The following is a 25,856-nucleotide window of genomic DNA, read 5'->3' on the forward strand; positions in this document are numbered from 1 at the left end:
CCCCCCATTATCACCCGTCCCTTGGCAAATCCTAAGAGCATGTTTACAATTTTCTGGCAGAACCCCAATTGTGATCTGTTCGGGAAGTATACACTCGCGAGGGTAGTGGGTATTCCCGCATAGATTCCCCTCACAAATGCATATCTCCCATTCAGGTCCACCAAGGACGTCTCGACCTGAAAGCCCGCCATCTTGCTGATCAATATCGACACCCCTTTTGTTTTATCTATAGGGTTAGTTGCGTGAAAAACCGTAGGAAAATATGCTGACGTCAATTTCGGAACACTAGTTTGTTTAAAATGGGTCTCTTGCAGAAATACAAAGTGTGGTTTAACTTTTTTCAATTCCCTAAGTACAAACTATCTCTTCTCTGGAATATTTAAGCCTTGTACGTTATGAGATATTACCGTAGCATGTTTACCCACCGAATTATAAGTCATAGTTACTACCTTGTTTATATCACCTGTATCCGACCTCGGTGCCTCCCTATGTCCTCCAACCCTTCAAAAGAAATGGGTATAAAAAAAAGGGGGCAAAAAAAAAAAAAAAGAAAAGAAAAGAGAGAAAAACCCCACTGATATAGATCAGTGTTAGGTAGAGTTATTTATAGTAAGCAGTACTCTACCTTAAAGAAAAAGTATCAGAGTTCCAAATTCACAGACTAAACTAAATGTCTGTGATTAAGCCAAAAAACGGGGGTGTTACATGGTTCTTAATTTGGAACCATGCAATACCCCTTGTGGGGGTTAGTGGGAGTCTCACACGAATTAGGGAGCTCTAAATTCAGTGCTATTTAGTATATAGATTTAATCCAACAAAAAAAAAACGCTAAATCTTTAGCACTATATCACAATTTATAACAAATTTATCCATAACAGTTGGGGAACGGCTCCCTCAAAGATGCTTATTAGGAGAAAGACGCGTTTGGAGAAAGGATATGTGCAAAAAAAAAATGGGGGAAGGGGGGGGCAAACCTCCATCATTCATTTATTTTACAAGTACCTTACGTTCTATTTATATACCACCCCCCCCCCTCTTTATCCCTTAATCAATTAATAGATGCTGGAAGAGAAATCTCCTCTTTCATCTCTTAAACACAGTCCCCTTAATACTTTATGCACCAAACAAATTCAATTCATTTCCACTTATATGACAAGTATTTCCAGCCTTATAAATATAGAGTATAATTTAATAAGAGAAAAAAAAAAAAAAAAGGGGGAGAAAGGGAAGGGGGAAAAAAAAAAAAACAACCTCCCCCCTTCTCCCCACTCTGTTGATAGATGCTGGAAGAGAAGTCTCCTCCCTCGCCCATCACACATATTTCCCTTAGTACTCTCTATATCAAACAAATTAAATTCGTCTTCCCTTATATGCAAAGTATTTCCAGCCCAATCGATATATAAAAAAAAAAAAAAAAAAAAAAAACAAAACAAAAAAGCAGAAAGCTAATAAGATTCAAAAAACAACAACCAAAAAAAAAAAACACCCCAAAAAGGGGAGAAAAAAAAAAAAGAAAAAAAAAAAACTAAATTTTTTAAATTTCCCCTTCTCCTTTTCATCTTCCTCCAAGCTCATATTATTCTTACTGCAGAGTGTTTTTAACTCTACTTTCCCGGCCTCGCACTTCTGCTCTTCTTGTTCTGAGGTCTCTTTTCTGGTGATTGGATAGGCGATCGCCTTAGTTCCTCATTTAACATGGGAAGCGTATAATCCTGATACCATTCTGGAAGTTCCACTATTGGTATTTGTAGACCTTCACAAAAATCTCTTAGATCATTAGGCGATCCAAGAGTATGCATTTTACCTTGTAGAGTCACAGTTAGCGCAAAGGGAAATCGCCACTGATATTTAATTTCTCTTTCCCGCAGTACTGTTAGGAGGGGACGTAAGGCTCTTCTATTTCTCAAAGTGATCTGAGAGAGATCTTGAAATATCTGAACCTGTGCGTCTTTGCATTTGATTTCTTCTTTTTGTCTTGCTTTAAACATAACCTCCTCTTTCAATTGAAAACAACATATAATGTCTCTTGGGGGTCCGCTGTCTCTGCCTTTGGCCCGTAATACTCTATGTGCGTGTACAAGGTCAATCGTTGCATCCTCATGCCTCTCCAACAATAAATTAAACATCTTTTGTAATGTTTGGGGTATTTGGTCTTGTACGATATCCTCCGGGATGCCTCTAATTCTCAAGTTACAGCCTCTCCCTCTATTATCTAAGTCCTCCAGACTTTTATTAATCTCGATTAAATGTGCCGCATGTGAAACAGCTATGTGTTCCAATCTCCCAATTGATCTGTCTCTCTGGGCACCCACCTGTTCCGCCATCAAGAACTGTTCGGACAGTTTGATAAAATCTGATTTTAAATCAGTGATGGCCGCTGAGAGTGTAGACTTAATGTCTGCTGCAATATTATTCATTGCAGTAAGTGTTAGGGGGGGTCCTCCACGAACCCTTTGCTTACCCCTTCCTCCGGTGAAAATTGGGAGTTCTCACTGCTCTCCTCCTCTCCATCTGTCAGCGCCATCTTGTCCGTCCTCATGCAGCTCTTAGTAGTTGTTTGCGTTTTGAATAGCTCCGAAATGTTTCGGTTAGCCATAGCTGAAGATGTGCAGTGTTACCTGCTGCTCTGTGCGGGGAGATGTGTGTAGCGGGACACCCTGCCCATCGTCCGTCGCCGCCTCTAGAGCCAAGCCGCGAGCCTGTGCTATGGAGCCGTTCACTTCCCGCAGCTCCTCAGTGTGCCGCCTTCCGCATCGTGCGTCAAGCCACGCCCTCGCCGCTTCTGCTTGATCTTTACCTGCTATAACTGCAACTGGACCCCAGGTGGCTCACCTCCTGGTGGGGCTATTCTGAGGACCATGACCTGGTACTAAACCCATCTCCACCATCAGGAGCTCTGGTGAAAACTGGTTAGTACCAATATCTCCCCCTCACCTCAGGTGAACCCGTGTCATTAGCCAGGGGTATACCAGTGTACCTACAAATGCACACATGCATTTATGAGTGTTCCATCCATGTGTTTTCATATTGCACTTACCTCCTGACATATATCTGGAAGCTTTAATCCCTAGGTTTCATGTACATAGACTCAAAAATGCCTCTTTATGGGGCGTTTTACTTTTTTTTACACCTTCGAATGCACCTACATGTTAGCAAATATGCCCAAGCACATGCAGACATTTTTGCATGCCTGATTAAGGGTCCATGCACTCTGGCTTAAAAAATGCTGCGTCTACAGAAGTTTTGTGTTTTGCCTTTATAAGCAGCTTAATGTTATGCCATGTGTCTATACCCATTAGGATGTTTAGAGGCATATTTTAAAGTGGAGTTCCACCCTATTTTTATACTTACCTCCATCTTCTCGCTCCGGGTCACCTGAAAAAGAAATGGATAATCGCATATTTTTTTTTTTTTTACTTACCTCGTAGCGAAGAAAAAATACTTACCTTACTTCCTTCTTCCTCCTTCCTCGGCCGCGGCCCGTCGTCACTTCCTGGCTCTGCAATGATTCCTGGGAGCTGAACGTCATAGCTCCCAGGAATCATTGCGCCTGCACCGGCCCCGACGTCAGTTCCGGGTCGCGCGCGTCATCCCCTTCTAAACAGCTTCTGGGCATGCCCAGAAGCTGTAGAGGGATGACGCGCGCGACCCGGAAGTGACGTCGGGGCCGGCGCAGAGCATCGTGGGACCAAAGAAGGTGGAAGAAGACGCCGAAGGGGATCTCGCTGGCTTCAAGCTGCCCACATCTGAGATGGCAGCGCTGGACAAGACGTTTGCAAGGTAAGTATTTGTCCTAACAGGTAAGTGCGACCCGGGACAGATCAGAGGCTAGCCATTGTGGAATGCACTAGCCCTGACTGTCCCGGGGGTATTAAAAAAAAATCCAGGGTGGAACTCCGCTTTAAGCTTAACTTTTAGAGGAAGGAAAGAAAAAACCTTTTGGTTTGTGTTTTTGATTGGAGCTTTTTGGCAGAAAAAACACTTAACACTCCTAAACACGACTAAAAATGTGGACAAAAAAGTATATATAAAGGTTTTTCTTCTGCCAAGGGAACAGGCTTTTTTAAGCCCAGTGTGCATGGAGCCTTAAAGCTAATCTTCATGTTTCATTTAGCTTTAAATTAAAGATGGAGATCATCATAGAGCATCAGCTACAAACTATACTTCCCCAACAGTTGCAGTGGTCGTGTGGACTGTATAAACTGTTCATAGCATCAGCTATATACAGTATCAGGGCTGCTGATAAGGCAGTACATCAAGCCCTCCTGTACTTGGCCCAGGCCCCACCAGTTCAAAAGGGGGGCCCAGGAACCTGTTGAGCAGGAGGGCTGGCTGTACTGTCTTATTGCAGACACTGATTATCTTCTGTCTCCCACTGCAGCACTGCCAGCTTTTCCTCCTCTCCCTCCTTACTGCTACACTGCAAGGGGGTTGCTTCTAGCACATGCTGCTGTCTGGACCCCCCTATGTGCCCCTATCATAAGTGCTTAGAGACATTTTTTTAAAGCGCACACACAATACAACATCAGTCCAAATATAAAAAAATCCATACAAAACAATTCCTTGAAAAAGTTGACGTGTAAGTCGCCCCAATCGGCTTGTGAAAACTTGCACCACTTCACACCCGAAAGCACACCTAACTCAACTACCAACAGGTAAAACTTCAAAGATGGAGGTCTGGCTGCACTTTTTGGCAGAAATCCCCACTGGGATGGATGGCAAACTCCAAAACACAGTAACTGAGCTTCCAAAACAAGCCACAAAAAGCGCTCAAGAGGATGAAAAGATAAAGGAGGGACTCATAGTGTAGTATTATAAACTTCCTCCAATTTATTAAGGTAAAAATCTACTCACACAAGGCAGGTAAAACAAAGCATATAGACAAATAAGTACAGTCACTACCCTGATGGGCATGATTACCTCACTGCTGTAGCTCCATTCAACATGTTTCAGCCGATAGGACGTCACCCAGGGGTATAGAAGTTCCTATATACCTGTGTTCTCCTGGTGGGGGCGACTTCAATGTTGGACTTAATCCCAACAGTGTATAATGCTAGCGGCTATAACAGCCGCTTGCAATAATTGCATTTAAAATCGACTGATCAACTTGGGAACATTCAGCCTGCCCATACAAGGTTTGAAACGTCTATGGACAGCTTAAGGGGTCTATTCATAAACAAAACAAAAAAAAAGTATATACTATATATCCAGTGAATGCACATTCTTTCTGTGCGAACTGGGTAAAAACAAAAGTTGTTTGGGCTATTTTATTTTCTTAACGAATGTTCTTTTATTATGAGCAGTATTAAAATACTGCATTATAGTATCTAGATGGAGCTTAGGAGTATAGGAAATACATATTTAATGTAAAGAAATGTGTCTTTGTAACAATAGATTCTATAACAATTCTAGAGAATGCTGGAGGGAATTGGCAAATAATTGTGAACCATTTACATTTATTGGTTACATTAATTTGCTAATGCCCTCTACGTTCCTCAGCCCATAATAAGAGAGCATTCATTTAGAAGAGAAAATTACTTTCATAATCAATTTGCACAGAATGAATGTACATGCAGACTTCCTGGACACATTGCTATGCAAATGATTATAAAGAGTATTTGCAAGAAAACAGGATTTGCTGAGCTCTCTCTGGGAACCCTGCTTTGTGTGTTTTCCTTGTAATACATAATATTGTAGCACCCTCCTAGACAGGTCCTAGGTAAAAGCATTTGGTTTGCTCCATCTGCTTATCAGGGGAGCCTGATCTTTAGTTAGGCCTGCTCATTCTGCTCAGTGTGTATTCGTATGGTCTGAGGGAGTGTCCTCACTGCATCCAATAGGGAGGCCTGTTGGACAGTGGAGGAAACCTGGCCGACGATACACAGGCTTTTGTGGCAGTCCCAGTGGGAGGGCACCACCGCAGTGCATCCTGGGATTAACCATAAAAGCTGAGAGCACATGAGGCAAGGTGTCTTTAGGTGGGAAGCCAGGTCCCAGGAGGAAGGTAACGGCCGTCTCTCCTCCTGTCAGAGAGGAAGGTGGTCATAGGTAGGGATGATCGAACTTTTCAAAAGTTCGGTTCGGCCAGAACATCCGAACTACCCGAAAGTTCGGCCCGGATTTCAGAACCCCATTAAAATCAATGGGACCCGAACTTCGGTAATCAAAAAACACCATTTTGAAGCCCTAAAACCCAATAAATGCCCCTAAAAAGTGCCTAGGGTTCTGGGTCATACCCCAGGGACTATTAATTACACAAAAAAAGTTCTTAAAAATTGTCATTTTTGATAGAGAGACAATTATTGGAAAAATTAAAAAAAATAAAAAATAAAAAAATAAAAACATTTCTTTGGATTTAGTATCTGGGGGTCTAAAAAGGGTACCTGTGAAGTTTCAGCTCTGTAGCATGTCCAGAACCAGAAAAAAAGATAATTTTTCAGTAGAGCAGGGATGGTGGGACCCTCCTTTTACACCTATATGATCTTTTTTTGGGGGTTTTGGACATGCTACAGAGCTGAAACTTCACAGGTACACCTTTTAGACCCCCAGACATAAAATCACACAAAAAAGTTCTTAAAAATTGTCATTTTTGATAGATTTTTGATAGAGAGACAATTATTGAAAAAAAAAATTAAAAAAAAAAATTTCTTTGGATTTAGTATTTGTATTAGAACACTTTCAGCACAGGATGTTGGCTTCTCGCTTTTCACACCTTGCCGGTTTAATAGCAGGCGTTTTTTGGGCATTTTTTTGGGTTCTTTTGAGGCAGGAAAAACATCTGAACTTGTGTATAGTGGTATATATACCACTATACACAAGTTCAGATGTTTTGCCTGCCTCCAAAGAACACAAAAAAATGCCCAAAAAAAACGCCCCAGGTGTGTTGTTGCAGGCATTTTTTTGGGGTTTTTGGAGGCAGGCAAAACATCTGAACTTGTGCACACACACATACTTATATGTATTTTACACTTAGACATATACAGGTGTTATAGGAGCATAACCATATTAGTGTAAATGATTTCATTAGCGCAAGCATATCTTTCTGCTACTATCACACCTATATATGTCTAGGTGTGTATATACATATAAGTATGTGTGTATATATACCCGTATACACAAGTTCTTTTGCCTGCCTCCAAAGAACCAAAAAAATGCCCAGGTGTGTTGTTGCAGGCATTTTTTTTCGGGTTTTTGGAGGCAGGCAAAACATCTGAACTTGTGTATAGTACCACTATACACAAGTTCAGATGTTTTTCCTGACTCCAAAGAACCCAAAAAAATGGCCAAAAAAACGCCTGCTATTAAACCGGCAAGGTGTGAAAAGCGAGAAGCCAACATCCTGTGCTGAAAGTGTTCTAATACAAACAATCTTTTTTTTTTTTTATGGTTCTGGACATGCTACAGAGCTGAAACTTCACAGGTACACCTTTTAGACCCCCCCCCCCCCCCCAGACACTAAATCCAAAGAAATCGTTTTTTGTTTTTTTTCAATAATTGACTCTCTATCATAAATCTATCAAAATGACAATTTTTAAGAACTTGTTTGTGTGATTTTGTGTCTGGGGGGTCTAAAAGGTGTACCTGTGAAGTTTCAGCTCTGTAGCATATCCAGAACCCCCCAAAAAAATCATATAAGTGTAAAAGGAGGGTCCCACCATCCCTGCTCTACTGAAAAATTATCTTTTTTTCTGGTTCTGGACATGCTACAGAGCTGAAACTTCACAGGTACACTTTTTAGACCCCCCCCCCAGACACTAATCCAAAAAAGTCATGCCTGCCTACAAAAATGCCCGATAAATGCCTGCAAGAAAAAAAACGCCGTATGGGGACCAGGTGGAGGAGGAGGAGGCCTGACCAGGTGGAGGAGGAGGAGGAGGCACTGCGAGGAGGAGGAGGAGGCACTGCGAGAAGCAGGAAGCAGAAAGCAGGAACGTGTGTGTGGGCGTGCAGCGTGTGCTGTGAGTGAGTGAGAAGGAGCTGCGTGGAGAGCGGGTGCAGGTGCAGGAGCCCGAGGTGACCGGAGACTATAGGGGTAAACCATCCGAACGGCGGCAGCGGCGGAGGACCCGGAGGGACTGAAGGAGGAACAGGACAACCTTTCTGGCTGGTAGGAGGAGGAGCCATACCGGAAGCGATCCACAGCGAGGAGAGCTGTGAGCAGTGTGTGTGGAGGAGGAGCCGCACGTGCGGGAGAGAGCGGGGGGGAACCCGCACTAGGAAGCCGGGGGCTGGGTGCAGGAGCCTCGGACCAGGGGGACAGAGCAGCAGCAGGAGCGGACCAGAGACAGTGCAGGGACAGAGCGGCGGCGGCAGAGACAAGGACCTGACAGGACCGGGACCAGACCAGACCGAGGGTAAGTAGGAAACAACTGACCTGATCTGCTGGTGGGGGACTAAAAGTACATACTACATACAAGTGAAAAAATTACAAGCAATACAGGTTACTAAGGGGCTACTATAGACTGAGAGGTGCTCTGCGACTGACCAACGGTGCTGAGCTGTGAGATTGTGAGTGTTGTACAACTGAGTGTCAAGTGAGTGAAGCGGAGTACCAGAGGGTGAGAAGGTAGAGTTAGGAAGCCAGGAAATAGCCACATAGGATAGACTTAAATCACTGAATCCCCATTAGATTAGATTAGATTAGATTAGTAGGTACAATGCCCGGCGGGTGTGGAGATGCGACTCGGTGTACATCTTGTGATATGTATGCGTTCCTCAGACATGTGATCGAGGGCGAATACAAATGCGCAAAATTTAAGCACGTTGTTTCCCTGGAAGCTCAGGTCCTGAATCTAGGGAGGCAGCTGGCAACACTGAGACGAATGTCCATACCGGAGGAGAGCCAGGATTGTACCAGTCAGGTGCAGGCAGGGGTCTGCACAGAGGTGGGCGGAGTATTGGAGGTGCAGGCATCAGAGCAGTTTAGAGGGGTGACAGTTAGGAGGGGTAGAAGGGAACGAGGAAAGGAGGCTGGTCCCGGGCTGGAGCACCCCAATAGATACGCCCCGTTGTGTGATGTTGGGGAAACCAGTCAGGGACCAGCATTGCTGAAGCAGAGCGACGCCCCTAGCTGCCAGGGGAAGAACTCCTCCAGTAAGGCCGGGAGAAAGGGAAAGGAAAGACAGGTGCTGGTGGTAGGGGACTCAATTATTAGAAGGACAGATAGTGTAATCTGTGACAAAGACCGTGTGTCCCGAACAGTCTATTGTTTGCCGGGCGCTCGGGTTCGGCACATCGCGGATCGGGTGGACAGATTATTGGGTGGGGCTGGGGAAGACCCAGCTGTCATGGTACACGTGGGTACCAATGACATAGGCAGAGGAAGATGGAGAGTCCTAAACGATTTCAGGGACTTAGGCGCTAAGTTGAGAAGGACCTCCAAGGTAGTATTTTCCGTAATACTACCTGTACCTCGAGCCACACCAGAGAGGCAGTGGGAGATTAGGGAAGTTAACGAGTGGCTGAGGAGCTGGTGTAGTAAGGAGGGTTTAGAGTTCCTGGAGAACTGGGCTGACTTCTCAGTCGGCCACCGGCTCTTTGGTAGGGACGGATTGCACCTAAATGGGGTGGGTGCAGCTGTACTGGGTGAGAGGATGGCCACAAAGTTAGAGGGGCTTTTAAACTAGGGAATGGGGGGGAGGGTACAGATGTAGAATTAGCCAGTGGAAAGCAAGTTTCAGAGGGCAGAATTGGGGGCGATAGCAGTAGGTCGCTCGGAGCTCCTATACCCAGGGTGGGTATGGGGCAAAATCAAGAGAGCAGCCTAAAAACATCAAACGAGGATATATGTAACCGATCAAAATTAAGAGGTTTGTATACCAATGCCAGAAGCCTGGCCAACAAGATGGGAGTGCTGGAGCTGCTACATAGTTACATAGTTAGTGAGGTTGAAAAAAGACATCAGTCCATCCAGTTCAACCTATGATGTGTGTGTGTGTTTGCTTTAACCGTACATTGTATACCCCTGTATGTTGTGGTCTTTAAGGTGTCCATCTAATAGTTTTTTGAAACTATCAATGCTCCCTGCTGATACGACTGCTTGTGGAAGAGAATTCCACATCCTTACCGTTCTTACAGTGAAGAACCCCTTACGTACTTTAAGGTTAAACCGCCTTTCCTCAAGTTTTAGTGAGTGGCCACGTGTCTTATTGTATCTCCTTTCTCTGAATAGTTTGTTCCTTATGCTCGGGTCACCAGTACAGTATTTGTACATTGATATCATATCCCCCCTCAATCGTCTTTTCTCCAGAGTGAAAAGGTTCAGTGCTTGTAGTCTTTCCTCATAGCTGATGTCCTCCATTCCCCTAATTATTTTTGTTGCCCTTCTCTGAACTTTCTCCAATTCCAGCACATCCTTCCTGAGGACCGGTGCCCAGAACTGGACAGCATACTCCAGATGTGGCCGGACCAGAGTCTTGTAGAGTGGGAGAATAATCTCTTTATTTCTGGAGTGAATCCCCTTTTTTATACATCCCAGTATTCTGTTGGCTTTGCTTGCGGCGGCTTGGCATTGCATGCCACTGCCAAGCTTGTTGTCTACCAGTACCCCCAAGTCCTTTTCCATCCTAGACTCACCCAGAGGTTCCCCCCCTAGTGAGTAGCTTGCTTTCTGGTTTCTGGCCCCCAAGTGCATTACTTTACATTTATCAACATTAAACCTCATCTGCCATGTAGTTGCCCACCCCGTTATTTTGTTCAGGTCTGCTTGCAAGGTTTCCACATCCTGCATAGAAGATATTGGCATGCCTAGTTTAGTATCATCTGCAAATACTGAGATTGTACTAGATATCCCCTCCTCTAGATCATTTATGAACAAATTAAACAGGATTGGTCCCAGGACAGAACCCTGGGGGACCCCACTTTCCACACCCGCCCAATCCGAGTACTCCCCATTAATCACCACCCTCTGTACTCTCCCCTGGAGCCAGTTCTCTATCCAGGTACTCACCTTATGATCCATACCTACCTTCCTTAGTTTGTACAGTAATCGTTTGTGGGGAACGGTGTCAAAGGCCTTTGCAAAGTCCAGATACACCACATCCACAGGCTTACCTTTATCTAGGTGGCTGCTCACTTCATCGTAGAAGGTTAATAGATTGGTTTGGCAGGAACGATTTTTCATAAATCCATGCTGATTACTACTTATAATACCGTTTTCATTACTAAAGTCTTGTATGTGGTCCCTTAACATCCCCTCCAAAATTTTGCAGACTACAGATGTTAGGCTGACCGGCCTATAGTTACCCGGGATATATCTCGGCCCCTTCTTAAATATTGGTACCACGTTGGCTTTTTTCCAATCAGCTGGCACCATACCCGTCTGTAAACTATCCTTAAAGATCAAGAATAATGGTCTGGCAATCACCTGGCTGAGCTCATTAAGAACCCTCGGGTGCAAGCCATCCGGTCCCGGGGATTTATTTATGTTAAGTTTCTCTAGTTTAGCTCTAAGTCTATCCTCTGTTAGCCATGGTGGCACTTCCTGAGGTGTATTATTTAGTTCGGCCTTACAAGCTGGGTTTGTGTAGCCCCCCGATTCTTTTGTGAAGACTGAAGAGAAGAAATTATTTAACACTTCCGCCTTTTCTTTGTCCTCAGTGGCCATATTTCCTTTGTCATCTTTTATGGGGCCAATGTGTTCTGGCCTCGCTTTCCTACTGTTTATATACTTAAAGAACTTCTTGGGGTTCTTTTTACTCTCCTCCGCTATATGTCTCTCGTGTTCTATTTTAGTCTTTACATTTCTTATTACACTCTTTGTAATGCTTAAATGCTGCCAATGACCCCTCAGTCTTGTATTTTTTGAAGGCCTTTTCTTTAGCACTAATATACATTTTTATGTTGGAGTTTAGCCATCCAGGGTTTATTTTTGCTCTTTTAAATTTATTTCCCTTTGGAATGCACTGGCCAATCCCCCTGTTTAGTATGCTCTTGAAGCGCTCCCATTTTTCCTCCGTGTTCTTTGTTCCCAGGGTTCTATCCCAATTGATATTTTCTAGCAGCAAGCGCAGTTTAGGGAAATTGGCTCTTTTGAAATTCAGTGTTCTTATATTACCCCTCTGCTTCCTATTACTGTAATTAATACTGAAACTTATTGACCTATGGTCACTGTTTCCCAAGTTGTCCCGTATTTCTATATCCGTGATCAGGTCTGTATTGTTGGTAATCAGTAGGTCAAGTACCGCATTGTTTCTTGTCGGTGCATTCACCATCTGACCCATAAAATTGTCCTGCAAAACATTTAGGAACTGCCTAGCCTTGGCTGAGTGCGCGGTTCCTTCTGCCCAGTCTATATCTGGATAATTAAATTATTAATTTATTTATTATAATGACGTTTCCCATCCTTGCTGCCAATCCTATCTGTAAAAGGAGGTCCACCTCACCCTCCTCCCTCTGGTTGGGGGGCCTATAGCATACGCCCAATATTACCTTCCCCGCCGTGCCTTCCCTTTGAAGCTCTACCCATAGGGATTCTGCCTCGTCCTTAGCTCCATTATTAATATCATCCCTCATATTTACCTGTACACTGTTCTTAATATACAGACATACCCCTCCCCCTTTTTTACCTTCTCTATCTCTGCGATAAAGGGAATACCCCTGAATGGTCGCCATCCAATCATGAGAACTGTCAAACCAAGTCTCAGTTATCCCCACAAAATCTAAGTCCTCCTCAAACATCAGCAGCTCCAGCTCTCCCATCTTGTTGGCCAGGCTTCTGGCATTGGCATACAACCCTCTTAATTTTGATCGGTTACATTTATCTTCATTTGATGTTTTAGGCTGCTCTCTTGATTTTTCCCCATACCCACCCTGGGTATAGGAGCTCCGAACACCCTACCGCTAATGCCCCCATTTCTGCCCTCTGAAACTTGCTTTCCACTGGCTAACTCTACATCTGTACCCTCCCCCCCATTCCCTAGTTTAAAAGCCCCTCTAACTTTTTGGCCATCCTTGCACCCAGTACGGCTGCATCCACCCCATTTAGGTGCAATCCGTCCCTACCAAAGAGCCGGTGACCGACTGAGAAGTCAGCCCAGTTCTCCAGGAACCCGAAACCCTCCTTACTACACCAGCTCCTCAGCCACTCGTTAACTTCCCTAATCTCCCGCTGCCTCTCTGGTGTGGCTCGAGGTACAGGTAGTATTTCGGAAAATACTACCTTGGAGGTCCTAGTCCTCAACTTAGCGCCTAAGTCCCTGAAATCATTTAGGACTCTCCGTCTTCCTCTGCCTATGTCATTGGTACCCACGTGTACCATGACAGCTGGGTCTTCCCCAGCCCCACCCAATAATCTGTCCACCCGATCCGCGATGTGCCGAACCCGAGCGCCCGGCAAACAACAGACTGTTCGGCACACACGGTCTTTGTCACAGATTACACTGTCTGCCCTTCTAATAATTGAGTCCCCTACCACCAGCACCTGTCTTTCCTTTCCCTTTCTCCCGGCCTTACTGGAGGAGTTCTTCCCCTGGCAGCTAGGGGCGTCGCTCTGCTTCAGCAATGCTGGTCCCTGACTGGTTTCCCCAACATCACACAACGGGGCGTATCTATTGGGGTGCTCCAGCCCATGATCAGCCTCCTTGCCTTGTTCCCTTCTACCCCTCCTAACTGTCACCCCTCTAAACTGCTCTGATGCCTGCACCTCCAATACTCCGCCCACCTCTGTGCAGACCCCTGCCTGCACCTGACTGGTACAATCCTGGCTCTCCTCCGGTATGGACATTCGTCTCAGTGTTGCCAGCTGCTTCCCTAGATTTAGGACCTGAGCTTCCAGGGAAACAACGTGCTTACATCTTGCGCATATGTATTCGCCCTCGATCACATGTCTGAGGAACGCATACATATTACAAGATGTACATCGAGTCGCATCTCCACACCCGCCGGGCATTGTACCTACTATCTAATCTAATGGGGATTCAGTAATTTAAGTCTACCCTATGTGGCTATTTCCTGGCTTCCTAACGCTACCTTCTCACACTCTGGTACTCCGCTTCACTCACTTGACACTCAGTTGCACATCACTCACTTACTTACCAGTCGCAAAGATACCTCAGACGCAAAGATACTCACCAGTCGCAAGATACTCACTAGACGCAAGATACTCACCAATCGCAAGTTACTCCCAGTCGCAAGATACTCACCAGTCGCAGAGATGCTCACCAGTCGCAGAGATACTCACCAGTCGCAGAGATACTCACCAGTCGCAAAGATACTCACCAGTCGCAGAGATACTCACCAGTCGCAGAGATACTCACCAGTCGCAGATACTCACCAGTCGCAAAGATACTCACCAGTCGCAGAGATACTCACCAGTCGCAGAGATACTCACCAGTCGCAGATACTCACCAGTCGCAAAGATACTCACCAGTCGCAAGGATACTCACCCGCCCAAAGATCTTCACCAGTCGGTCAGTCACAGAACACAGTCAGTCAGTCGCAGAGCACAGTCAGACAGTCGCAGAGCGGTCAGTCGGTCGCAGAGCGGTCAGTCGGTCGGAGAGCGGTCAGTCGGTCGCAGAGCGGTCAGTTGGTCGCAGAGCGGTCACAGAGCGGTCAGTCGGTCACAGAGCAGTCAGTCGCAGAGCGGTCAGTCAGTCGCAGAGCGGTCTGTCAGTCGCAGAGCGGTCAGTCGGTCGCAGAGCGGTCAGTCGGTCACAGAGCAGTCAGTCGCAGAGCGGTCAGTCAGTCGCAGAGCGGTCAGTCGGTCACAGAGCAGTCAGTCGCAGAGCGGTCACTCAGTTGCAGAGCGGTCAGTTGGTCGCAGAGCGGTCAGTCAGTCCCAGAGCGGTCAGTCGGTCACAGAGCGGTCAGTCGGTCACAGAGCGGTCAGTCGGTCACAGAGCGGTCAGTCGCAGAGCGGTCTGTCGGTCGCAGAGCGGTCAGCCGGTCGCAGAGCAGTCAGTCGGTCGCAGAGCGGTCAGTCAGTCGCGGTGATAGTAGTGATAGTAGTTAAGAGAAACTTAACATAAATAAATCACCGGGACCGGATGGCTTGCACCCGAGGGTTCTTAAAGAGCTCAGCCAGGTGATTGCCAGACCATTATTCTTGATCTTTAAGGATAGTTTACAGATGGGTATGGTGCCAGCTGATTGGAAAAAAGCCAAGGTGGTACCAATATTTAAAAAGGGGCCGAGGTGTATCCCGGGGAACTATAGGCCGGTCAGCCTAACATCAGTAGTCTGCAAGATTTTGGAGGGGATGTTAAGGGACCACATACAAGACTTTAGTAATGAAAACTGTATTATTAGTAGCAATCAGCATGGATTCATGAAAAATCATTCTTGCCAAACAAATCTATTAACCTTCTACGATGAAGTGAGCTGCCACCTAGATAAAGGAAAGCCTGTGGATGTGGTGTATCTGGACTTTGCAAAGGCCTTTGACACCGTTCCCCACAAACGCTTACTGTACAAACTAAGGAAGGTAGGTATGGACCATAAGGTGAGTACCTGGATAGAGAACTGGCTCCAGGGGAGAGTCCAGAGGGTGGTGATTAATGGGGAGTACTCGGATTGGGCGGGTGTGGAAAGTGGGGTCCCCCAGGGTTCTGTCCTGGGACCAATCCTGTTTAATTTATTCATAAATGATCTAGAGGAGGGGATATCTAGTACAATCTCAGTATTTGCAGATGATACTAAACTAGGCATGCCAATATCTTCTATGCAGGATGTGGAAACCTTACAAGCGGACCTGAACAAAATAACGGGGTGGGCAACTACATGGCAGATGAGGTTTAATGTGGAAAAATGTAAAGTAATGCACTTGGGGGCCAGAAACCAGAAAGCAAGCTACTCACTAGGGGGGGAGCCTCTGGGTGAGTCTAGGATGGAAAAAGACTTGGGGGTACTGGTAGACAACAGGCCAAGCTGCTGCAAGTAAAGCCAACAGAATACTGGGATGTATAAAAAAGGGGATTCACTCCAGAAATAAAGAGATTATTCTTCCACTCTACAAGACTCTGGTCAAGACACATCTGGAGTATGCTGTCCAGTTCTGGGCACCGGTCCTCAGGAAGGATGTGCTGGAACTGGAAAGAGTCCAGAGAAGGGTAACAAAAATAATTAGGGGAATGGAGGACATCAGCTATGAGGAAAGACTACAAGCACTGAACCTATTCTCTCTGGAGAAGAGACGAATGAGGGGGGATATGATATCAATGTACAAATACTGTACTGGCGACCCTAGCATAAGGAACAAACTATTCAGAGAAAGGAGATGCAATAACACTTAGTTATTGCATAACACTTAGTTATTGCATAACGCAATAGACACGTGGCCACTCACTAAAACTAGAGGAAAGGCGGTTTAACCTTAAAATGCGTAAGGGGTTCTTCACTGTAAGAGCAGTAAGGATGTGGAATTCTCTTCCACAAGCAGTCGTATCAGCAGGGAGCATTGATAGTTTCAAAAAACTGTTAGATGGGCACCTTAGAGACCACAACATACAGGGGTATAAAATGTACGGTTAAAAGCAAACACACACACACATTATAGGTTGAACTGGATGGACTGGTGTCTTTTTTCAACCTCACTAACTATGTAACTATGTAGCCGTAGAGAAGCCGTATTCCTGTTCTAATTAAAATTATAAGAAAATGCTAATTTTTGGGGGTTCTGGACATGCTACAGAGCTGAAACTTCACAGGTACACTTTTTAGACCCCCCAGACACTAAATCCAAAGAAATTATTATTTTTTTTTTAATTTTAATTTTTTTTTTCAATAATTGGCTCTCTATCAAAAATCTATCAAAAATGACAATTTTTAAGAACTTTTTTTGTGTGATTTTGTGTCTGGGGGGTCTAAAAGGTGTACCTGTGAAGTTTCAGCTCTGTAGCATGTCCAGAACCCCCAAAAAAAGATCATATAGGTGTAAAAGGAGGGTCCCACCATCACTGCTCTACTGAAAAATTATCTTTTTTTCTGGTTCTGGACATGCTACAGAGCTGAAACTTCACAGGTACACTATACACAAGTTCAGATGTTTTGCCTGCCTCCAAAAACCCCCAAAAAATGCCTGCAACAACACACCTAGGCGTTTTTTTTTTTGACGCTAGCGTTTTTTTGGGCATTTTTTTGGGTTCTTTGGAGGCAGGCAAAACATCTGAACTTGTGTATAGTGGTGTATGTACACACATACTTATATGTATATACACACCTAGACATATATAGGTGTGATAGGAGCGTAACTATATTGGTGTTAATTATTTCATCAGCGCAAGTAGTTTTTTCTGTTCCTTTCACACCTATATATGTGCAGGTGTATATATACAGACATGTGTGTATATATACCCCCTATACACATGTTCAGATGTCATGTCTGACTCCAAACATGTGTTCAAAAAAGCACTAGCAATGCCAGCAGCCAAAAATGCTGGTGGCGGCGAAGCCATATCCCTGCAGCGAAAGTGACACAAGAGAAACTAGCTTTTCTCTATAGCGGTCACCCTGATATGGAAGGGTTTGGTCACCCTGCCATAGCAGTCACTGTCAGTTCACCCTAAACTACATTACGGTCACCCTGATATGGAAGGGTTTGGTCACCCTGCCATAGCAGTCAGTTAACCCTACACTACATTACGGTCACCCTGACACTTCACACTTTCCCTACAGAAACTAAATTTTTGAAGCTAACTAAAGTGTAAAGGAGCACTCTAACTACACTAGATATCCCTTTCCTCCCACTAATAAATGCTAAATGACACTTTTAAAGTAAAATTAGCAGAACTGCTTCCACTCTCTTCCATGTCCTGTATAACAATGCTAGGAATTTGGCGGGGGCTATCTTATATACTGGGGGGCGTATTCACTAATGATTGGACTATGGACCCCCTAGTCACTCCAATCACATTCCTAGCATTCTTCTGCCCCCTCAATTGGCTTTTGCTAATGGTTCTGGTCCAATCACAGGCTTTTAAAGCCCATTTCCTGAACCATTGCATTTTGGTCGGTTCTGGTTGCCGAATTCCGAACTTTTTGGGCAAAAAGTTCTAAATTCGGCCGAACCTCCAACACCCAATGTTCGGGCCGAACCGATGGTCGTCCCGAACCATTCGATCATCCCTAGTAATAGGCAGTCGGCCTAGTAACCCAGGTCTGGAGCTGAGCCAGAGAAGTCCTGAGGAAACTGACAGTGGAGCTGAAGGCAGAGCTCCAGGGGGCTTGCCAGGGGTCTGCCCAGGAAGGGGAGACCACTTCAGTGAGTTCAGTGGACAGAAGGTCAGCACACACAGTCAGCGAGAAAGGGGGTGCCAAGTTAGGCCCTGAAGAGCAATCTACCACATAGTTCGCCTTTCAATATTTCACCTTAGTGGCGGGGTGAAGCAGCAGCCTTGCCGCATTCAATACAGATAGAAGTCCTGAGGATTGTGCATAGTTATCAAGTTGGAGTATCCCACTCATCCCTTCTCCCATCCAAGTTCAAGTAAAATGCAAAAAAACAAATCCCCTGGACTGTTTACTGACTGAGCAAAGGACTTAAAGTGCTAAGAATTTAAAAGTTGTTGCTAAGGGTAACCCAGGGGAATCTGTTCTCAGCAGCTACCAAGGGGGCAGTGCTACATTAATAACCATCATAGTTTCCCTCTCAATCATCTGAAACATTTGCAAACATTTACATTTGCTTGTTACAAATGAGTGCCAAACATATCAATGGTTTGCTCTTGTCACTTTTTGTTGAGAGTAAAAAAATTAATCACAGATGCAAATGGCCTCTATAATTGAATGGTTATACAGTACAATTAATTTATTAGCTGTGATGCAATTCAAAAGTAATGGTGGTATAATTTATGCAAATACTTATATTTTTGTCAGATTCAGGTTTAGAGACAAAAGAGAAATGCAAAACGGGAGGGAAATTAGAATACCCCAGTGGATATGTTTTGAACAATATTTGGTACCCGAAGACTTGCAACCTGCAGACCTACAATGAAGTAGAACAACTAAATGCTTGCATGAAGGGAAGGTTCTTCTATATGTTTGGGGACTCAACCATGCATCAGTTGATATATATTTTTGAAACTAAGTTGAAGAGTAAGTATTGCTAGTATGAAACTATGATTAATTTTTTTTAAATCTACCTATCATGCTCAGAATAAATGTTGAGTGTGTACCTAGCACATTCTTAGTTGAGTTTGTAAATATTGAACAGAAGAGAATGCTGTTTCTTGCATATCACCAGGCTATGAACATATATGTACAAATTCTTACTGTAAATGTTGCCCCACCATGGACAGCAAAGTAGAAGTCTGGTCAAAACATAACTAAACCTAAACCTGCTCCCACCCCCATGTTAAGCCCTATGTTAATTACCCTGTAAAGCAGGGGTGCCTAACCTTTTGAAGAGCGAGGGCCACTTAAGCGACTTAGTAACCTGTCGTAGGCCACAATGAGCAGAGCAGGTGGATGACAGGTCCGTGTACACTCCGCATATGCAGAGCAGACGCGGACACAGCATGGACACAATGAGCGGAGCAGGCGGATGCCAGGTCCGTGTATTCTTCGCATATGCCGAGCAGACACGGACAAAGCCTGCTCTCCTCTATGGGCCCTCCAATCCTATCCCCCAGACGGAAGGGGATGGATCCCTTTCTGGTTTTTTTTTTTCAGTGGATCAGATTAAAGGTAGGTGGGTGTAAACCGACACAAATCCATTTAAATTTGCCGCTCCATAGAGTTGAATGGAGGGCCTGATTGAGTCCACCTGAGAAATAGACAGGTGGACCCGATTGGACTGATCATGTGAAAGGGGCACACTGATGCGCTGTGATTTACAGTGTGTGCAGCGCAGTGCACCAGTGGCTTTCCTGCAGGTTAGTTGCACTTTGCTATAGAATTCTATTATATCTTGCAGTTGTGGTGCAGTTTCTGAAAGCGCACAAAACCCACAGGTAATAACAAAGTCTATGATTCAGTGCAGGTAACTCGCAGGTGCACTGCACTGCCCTTGTGGATCAGTTTGAAAGCAGCCCGGTGTAGCTAGCGTACCAGTGTCAAGAACAGATATGCTTTTGATTTTGATTTAAAACTGACCTCAAACTTCACTTCTTCCTCAGGATTCCTACAGGTATCCCTGGCTGCTGGCTGCTGCGGTATAGTTGGTGACTGCTGCTGTCCCCCAAAGTGGGTATGGCTGGTAGCGGCTGCTGTCCCCCAGGGTGGGTATGGCTGGTGGCTGCTGTTGCTCCACAGGGTGGGTATGGCTGGAGGCTGCTACTGGGTGTCCCCCAGGTAAGTATGGCTGGTGGCAGCTAATGGCTGTTCCCCAGGCAGGTATGGCTGGTGGCAGCTAATGGCTGTCCCCCAGGTGGGTATGGCTGATAGTTGTTACTGGCTGTCCCCCTGGTGGGTATGGCTGGTGGCTGCTACTGGATGTCCCCCTGGGAGGGTATGGCTGGTGGCTGCTGCTGATTCCAGGCAGGTATGGCTGGTGGCTTCTGCTGTCCCCCAGGGTGGGTATGGCTGGTGGCTGCTACTGGCTGTTCCCCAGGGTGGGTATGGCTGGAGGCTGCTCCTGGCTGTCCCCAAGGTGGGTATGGCTGGTGGCTGTTACTGGCTGTCCCCCAGGTGGGTATGGCTGGCAGCTGCTGCTGGCTGTCCCCCAGGGCAGATATGACTGTGGGTATGGCTGGTGGCTGTTACTGGCTGTCCCCCAGGTGGGTATGACTGGCAGCTGCTGCTGGCTGTTCCTCAGGGCAGATATGACTGGTGGCTACTGCTGGCTGCCCTCTCTGGGTGAGTTTGGCTTGCAGGCACTGCTGGCTGCCTCCCTGGGTGAGTATGGCTGGTGAGTACTGCTGGCTGCCCCTTTGGTATGGCTGCTGGGTACTGCTGGCTGCCCCTCTGGGTATGGTTACAGATTAGCACTTTCAGATATCACTGGCAGCTGCTGCTGTCCCCCATGGTGGGTATGGCTGGTGGCTGCTGCTGTCCCCCAAGGCTGGTATGGCTGGTGGCTGTTGCTGTCCCCCAGGCTGGGTATGGCTGTTGGCTGCTACTGGCTGTCCCCTAGGTTGGCATGGATGGAGGCTGCTACTGGCTGTCCCCCAGGCAGGTATGGCTGGTGGCTGCTACTGGCTGTCTCCAAGGCGGGTATGGCTGGCAGCTGCTACTGGCTGTACCCCAGGTGTGTATGGCTGGCCACTGTTACTGGCTGTCCCCCAGGCGGGTGTGGCTGGCGGCTGCTGCTGACTGTTCCCCAGGGCGGGTATGACTGGTGGTTATTGCTGGCTGTCTCCCTGGGCGGGTATGGCTTGTGGCTACTGCTGGCTGCCCTCCTGGGTGAGTATGGCTGGCAGGTACTGCTGGCTGCCCCCTGGGTGTGTAGGCTGGCAGGTACTGCTGGCTGCCCCCCTGCGTATTGCTGCTGGGTACTGCTGGATGCCCCTCTGGGTATGGCTGCTGGGTACTACTGACTGCCCCTTTGGGTATGGCTGCTGGGTAGCACTGTCAGGTATCACTGGTGGCTGCTGAGTGCATTTGGTATCTCTCTGCCTGTGACATTAGCTGGCAGTATACAGGAAGCATCGGCTCTGCTTACTCTAGCCCCTGCTCCGTTCTTCACCCTGATGCTCGGGGGTGGCAGGTCTGGAACCCGTGATCTAGGATTTCCACCCCGTCATCTCAAAGCAGAAGGTGGTGGGTTTAATGAGAGGGCACCAACCGGGTCAGCAGATGGGCACCCCTGCTGAAAAGGAAGGATGAGTATACTTACCTAATTTAAGGGTGCTCCAGTCTGATCACGTAATTGAATCTCAGCCCTGGCTGCACTTTAGAGGAGGGACACCCAGGCACTGCAGGTACTGCAGTCATTGTTTCTGCTGGGGAGATCACATGACTGGACCAGAGTGTCTGCAGATTAGGTAAATATACAGATCTTTCCTTTACAGAATAGTTGATATAGGAATTAGAATGGGGGTGGGTGTAGGTTTAAACTTAGTTAGGTTTTGATCAGACTTCTACTTTAAAGAGGAAGTAAACTTCCTTCTCTTACTTCTACCTATAGGTAAGCATAAAATAAGTGTAGGAGATATTTACAATAAATGCAGCCAGTGACATCACTGGCGCATGTACTCTGAAGGAACGGTCGCCCAGGCCGTTCCTTTAGAGCCCTGTGACGTGAATGGTGTGACTTCATTGTGGCTCCGGCCAGTCACAAAGCCGGAGTCCGCGAACCTGAAAGCAAGACTTAAGATTCAGGCGCCTGCAGCTCTGACTTCTCAGCACGGGAGTGCTTCTTTTTCAGGTAAGTTTACCATAATGTGCTAGTATTTGATGCATACTAGCACATTATGACTTTACTCCACATGTTCCCCTCCAAAAAAGAAACAAAATCTCCAGCAGTTTACAACTGCTTTAAAGTATATACATGTTCTTAAACAGTAAATGCATTTTAAAACAAGCTCTCACTAACCACTGTAGCTGAAGACACTGTGGAGTAATTCATTATTAGTGATGGGCCAAATATGCCTGGGTTTGGTTCAGGGTGGGTTTGCTAATTTTTTCAGTGCTGAATCCAAACCCTATTGAAGTCAATTGAAGCTGAATCTTAGAAATATGTATTGTGCATTTTCTAAGAAAAAAAAAGGTAAAATTGTTTTTTTTTTTGCCAAAAATTAAATATTAAATGAACAATTCCTTTAACCACTTGCCTATTGGGCACTTTCACCCACTTCCTGACCAGGCCAATTTTCAGCTTGCAGTCACACTTTACCCCTTTACGACCACCCACCCTCCGCAGATTTACTGTGGCAGGCAGCCGTTCCTGAGCGAACCGATGAAGCTCTATTTGTGGGAAAAAAAAGGACGTCAATTTTATTTGGGTACAGCATCGCACGACCGCGCAATTGTCCCTTAAAGTAACGTAGTGCCGAATCGCAATATAGTGCCTGGTCATTAAGCAGGAAAATTCCTGTCCAGAAGTGGTTTAATGACAACTATGCTGTCATGCAATACTGTACCCAAATTACATTTTTATCTTTTTTTTTTTTTTTGAGACAGATAGAGCTTTCTTTTGGTGGTTCTTATTTACCAATGTTTTTTTTTTTTTTTTTGCTAAACAAACAAAAAAAGACAGGAAGATATGAAAGCAAAACTTTTTCTTTGTTTCGGTTATAACATTTTGAAAATAAGTAGTTTTTTTGTCTGATGTGCGCTGATGAAGTTGCAGTAATGGGTACTGATAAGCACTGATGAGGCAGCACTGATAGGCACTGATGAGGCTGCATTGATGAGGCAGCACCGATGGGCACTGATGGTAAGACACTGATAAGGTTATAGTAATAAGGTGGCACTGATGGACACTGATAGGGAGCATGGATATGCTGCACTGATGGACACTGATATGCTGCACTGATGGACACAATGGATTTATATTGTGGGGCCTTTTTAATGATTTTTTATTTTTTAACAAAAGGACCTGAGGGAAAAAAAATATTTTTGACCGTAAAATCCTTTTCTCTGAAGTTGATTGACAGACGCAGCTCCATATTCTTCTTAACCATTGGGTTATGCTGCCCCCTATAGGAGTATAACAATAGGCAGGAAAAAACTGTACCATGCAAAGGGGGCAGTCCCTGCAGGCATACACTCACTCACTCTGCTATAGGATTCAGTTTTGTTGCAAGCAGTGTCAGAAGTAAAAAAAACCCCAACCCACTCAGAAATAGAGGGGTGGGTGCTGTTTCTATCAATGAACTTAAGAGAAAAGAATTTTACAGTAGGTCAAAAATCTAGTTTTCTCTGTCGTTCATTGACAGACGCAGCTCCATATTCTTCTTAACCATTGGGACGTCCCAAAGCAGTATTTGCATTAGGGGTGGGAAAACAATGCAGAGAAAGAACGTAATTCCCCAAAGGTTAAACTAAGCCAACCAGGTACCATGGAGCTCAACCAGGAACAACTGGAGCTCACCTAGAAACAACATACACCCTCAAAGAGAAAAAAAATGCTCTTTTAAACAGCAGCCTGCAAAACCTTGTGGCCAAAAGAAGCATCCGAGGATGCCAACACATTTACTTTGTAGAATTTAGTGAACGTGTGCACAGGCGACCAACTTGCCGCCTTGCAAACGTGTGTTACTGACGCCTGATGGCGAAAGACCCAATAGGCACTCAGTGCCCTAGCAGAATGCACCTTCACAGAGAATGGTGGAACCTGACCCTTAAGTGAATATGCTTTTACCACCGTCTGCTTGATCCATCTTGATATGGTTGCAGTAGACGCAGCCAATCCCCTCCGAGGTCCTTTCGTGAGCACAAAAGGAGAGTCTGATTTCCTGAAAGACTAAGTAACTGCCAGGCAAACCCCAATTGCCAAAACCACAGCCAAATAATGCAAGGCATTTTCCTTGAGATGCTTGGGCATAGGACAGAGTGAAGGCAGCACAAGGTTTTCATTCCATGGAAATCAGAAACCACCTCAGCAAGAAACGACTGATTAGACCTTTTAATCTCTGTGGACCACCAGAAAAGGAGAACGGCAGGACAGTGCCACCAATTCAGACACTCTGTGGGCAGAGGTAATAGCCACCAAAAAGGCTACCTTCTATAACAGTATAAACAGAGGAATCTCCCTAGGTTTTCAAGGTAAGGTTTTTGAAGAACAGACAGTACCAAGTTAAAATCCCACGGAGGTAACGGAGGAGCCACATGACAAACTCCCTGGAAAGAAAACACGAATCAAAGAATGCGTAGCTAAAGGGCATTGAAAAAACACCGCCAAAGCGGACACCTGGCATTTAATAGTACCTAAGGCCAACTGCAGCTCAACCCCTCTTTTGGGGTCCTGAAAAGGAGCATGGATGCACCTTAAATGATTCACACCATAAGATGTACGATTTCCACTTACGATGATAAATCTTCCTGGAGGTAGATTTTCTAGCCTTTAACAGTGTAGGAATCACTGAGTCAGAAAGACCCCTATCCTTCAATACCTGGCTTTCAACAGCCACACTGGTAAAGCCAGCGACTGTAAAGCAGGATGGAAGATCGGCTCTTGAGACAACAGATCTTCCCTGAGAGGAAGTCTCCAAGGAACATCAGCGACCAACCTTACCTGATTTCCATACCAAGACCAGCAAGGCCAGTCTGGGGCCACCAGAGTGACTGAAATCCCTTCCACCTCCATTCAGCACAGAAGCCTTGGCAGAAGTTTCAACGGAGGAACGGAGGAAACCCAAAGAACAGCCGATACTGACCCCAAGGAGCCACCAATGTGTCTGTGGCATCGGCCAGAGGATCCCGAAATCTAGGCACAAACCTCTGTACCATCTCATTGAGCCGAGAAACTAACAGGTCTACATTGGGTTTCCCCCACCGGACACACAACAGGTGTTTCACCTCTGGGTGCAGGGACCATTCCCCCTGATCCAACACCCAACGACTCAAGTAATCCACCTGACAGTTCTCCACTCCAGGTATATGCACGGCCTCCAGGACACTCTGGGTGTCCCCTTGATGATTGATGTAAACCACGGCCGTGGCATTATCTGATTGAATCCGAACTGGACAACCCTTCAGACGATTTGTCTAGTGACTTGAGCAAAGCTTTATCGCTCTGAGTTCCAGAATATTGATCAGAAGTCTGGACTGTTTCAGACTCCAGGTCCCCTGGACACACAGCTTCCCCCCCCCCCCCCCCCCAGCCGGACAGGCTGGCATCCATGGATACCACGGTCCAATACAATGGAAGGAAGAGTCAAAGTAGCAGCATGTTTTTTTGTAGCACGTTCAACACTTTGTTTATTTGATCTTATTTAGCAAGCGCTGTTTTATATATTTATTTAAGAATACCCCTTTGCAGAAGTCTCGTGTGGAACTGAGCAAACTGAACCGCCCCGAAGTTAGACACCATCAGG

The 25,856-nt window shown here is 45.8% G+C and overlaps 1 protein-coding gene across 1 annotated transcript in view; it reads left to right on the forward strand.

Moving 5' to 3' along the window:
• Nucleotides 1-25,856, forward strand: part of LOC309556333 (NXPE family member 1-like) — a 186,382-nt gene that overhangs the window by 148,150 nt on the left and 12,376 nt on the right. Inside the window, exon 5 of the mRNA XM_082258787.1 lies at nucleotides 18,814-19,032. Coding sequence (XP_082114913.1) covers nucleotides 18,814-19,032 — 219 coding nt within the window. The remainder of the gene's footprint in view (nucleotides 1-18,813; nucleotides 19,033-25,856) is intronic.

This window comes from Pelophylax lessonae (genome assembly GCF_965119305.1).
Source record: "Pelophylax lessonae genome assembly, chromosome: 5".
Taxonomy (NCBI): Eukaryota; Metazoa; Chordata; class Amphibia; order Anura; family Ranidae; genus Pelophylax; species Pelophylax lessonae.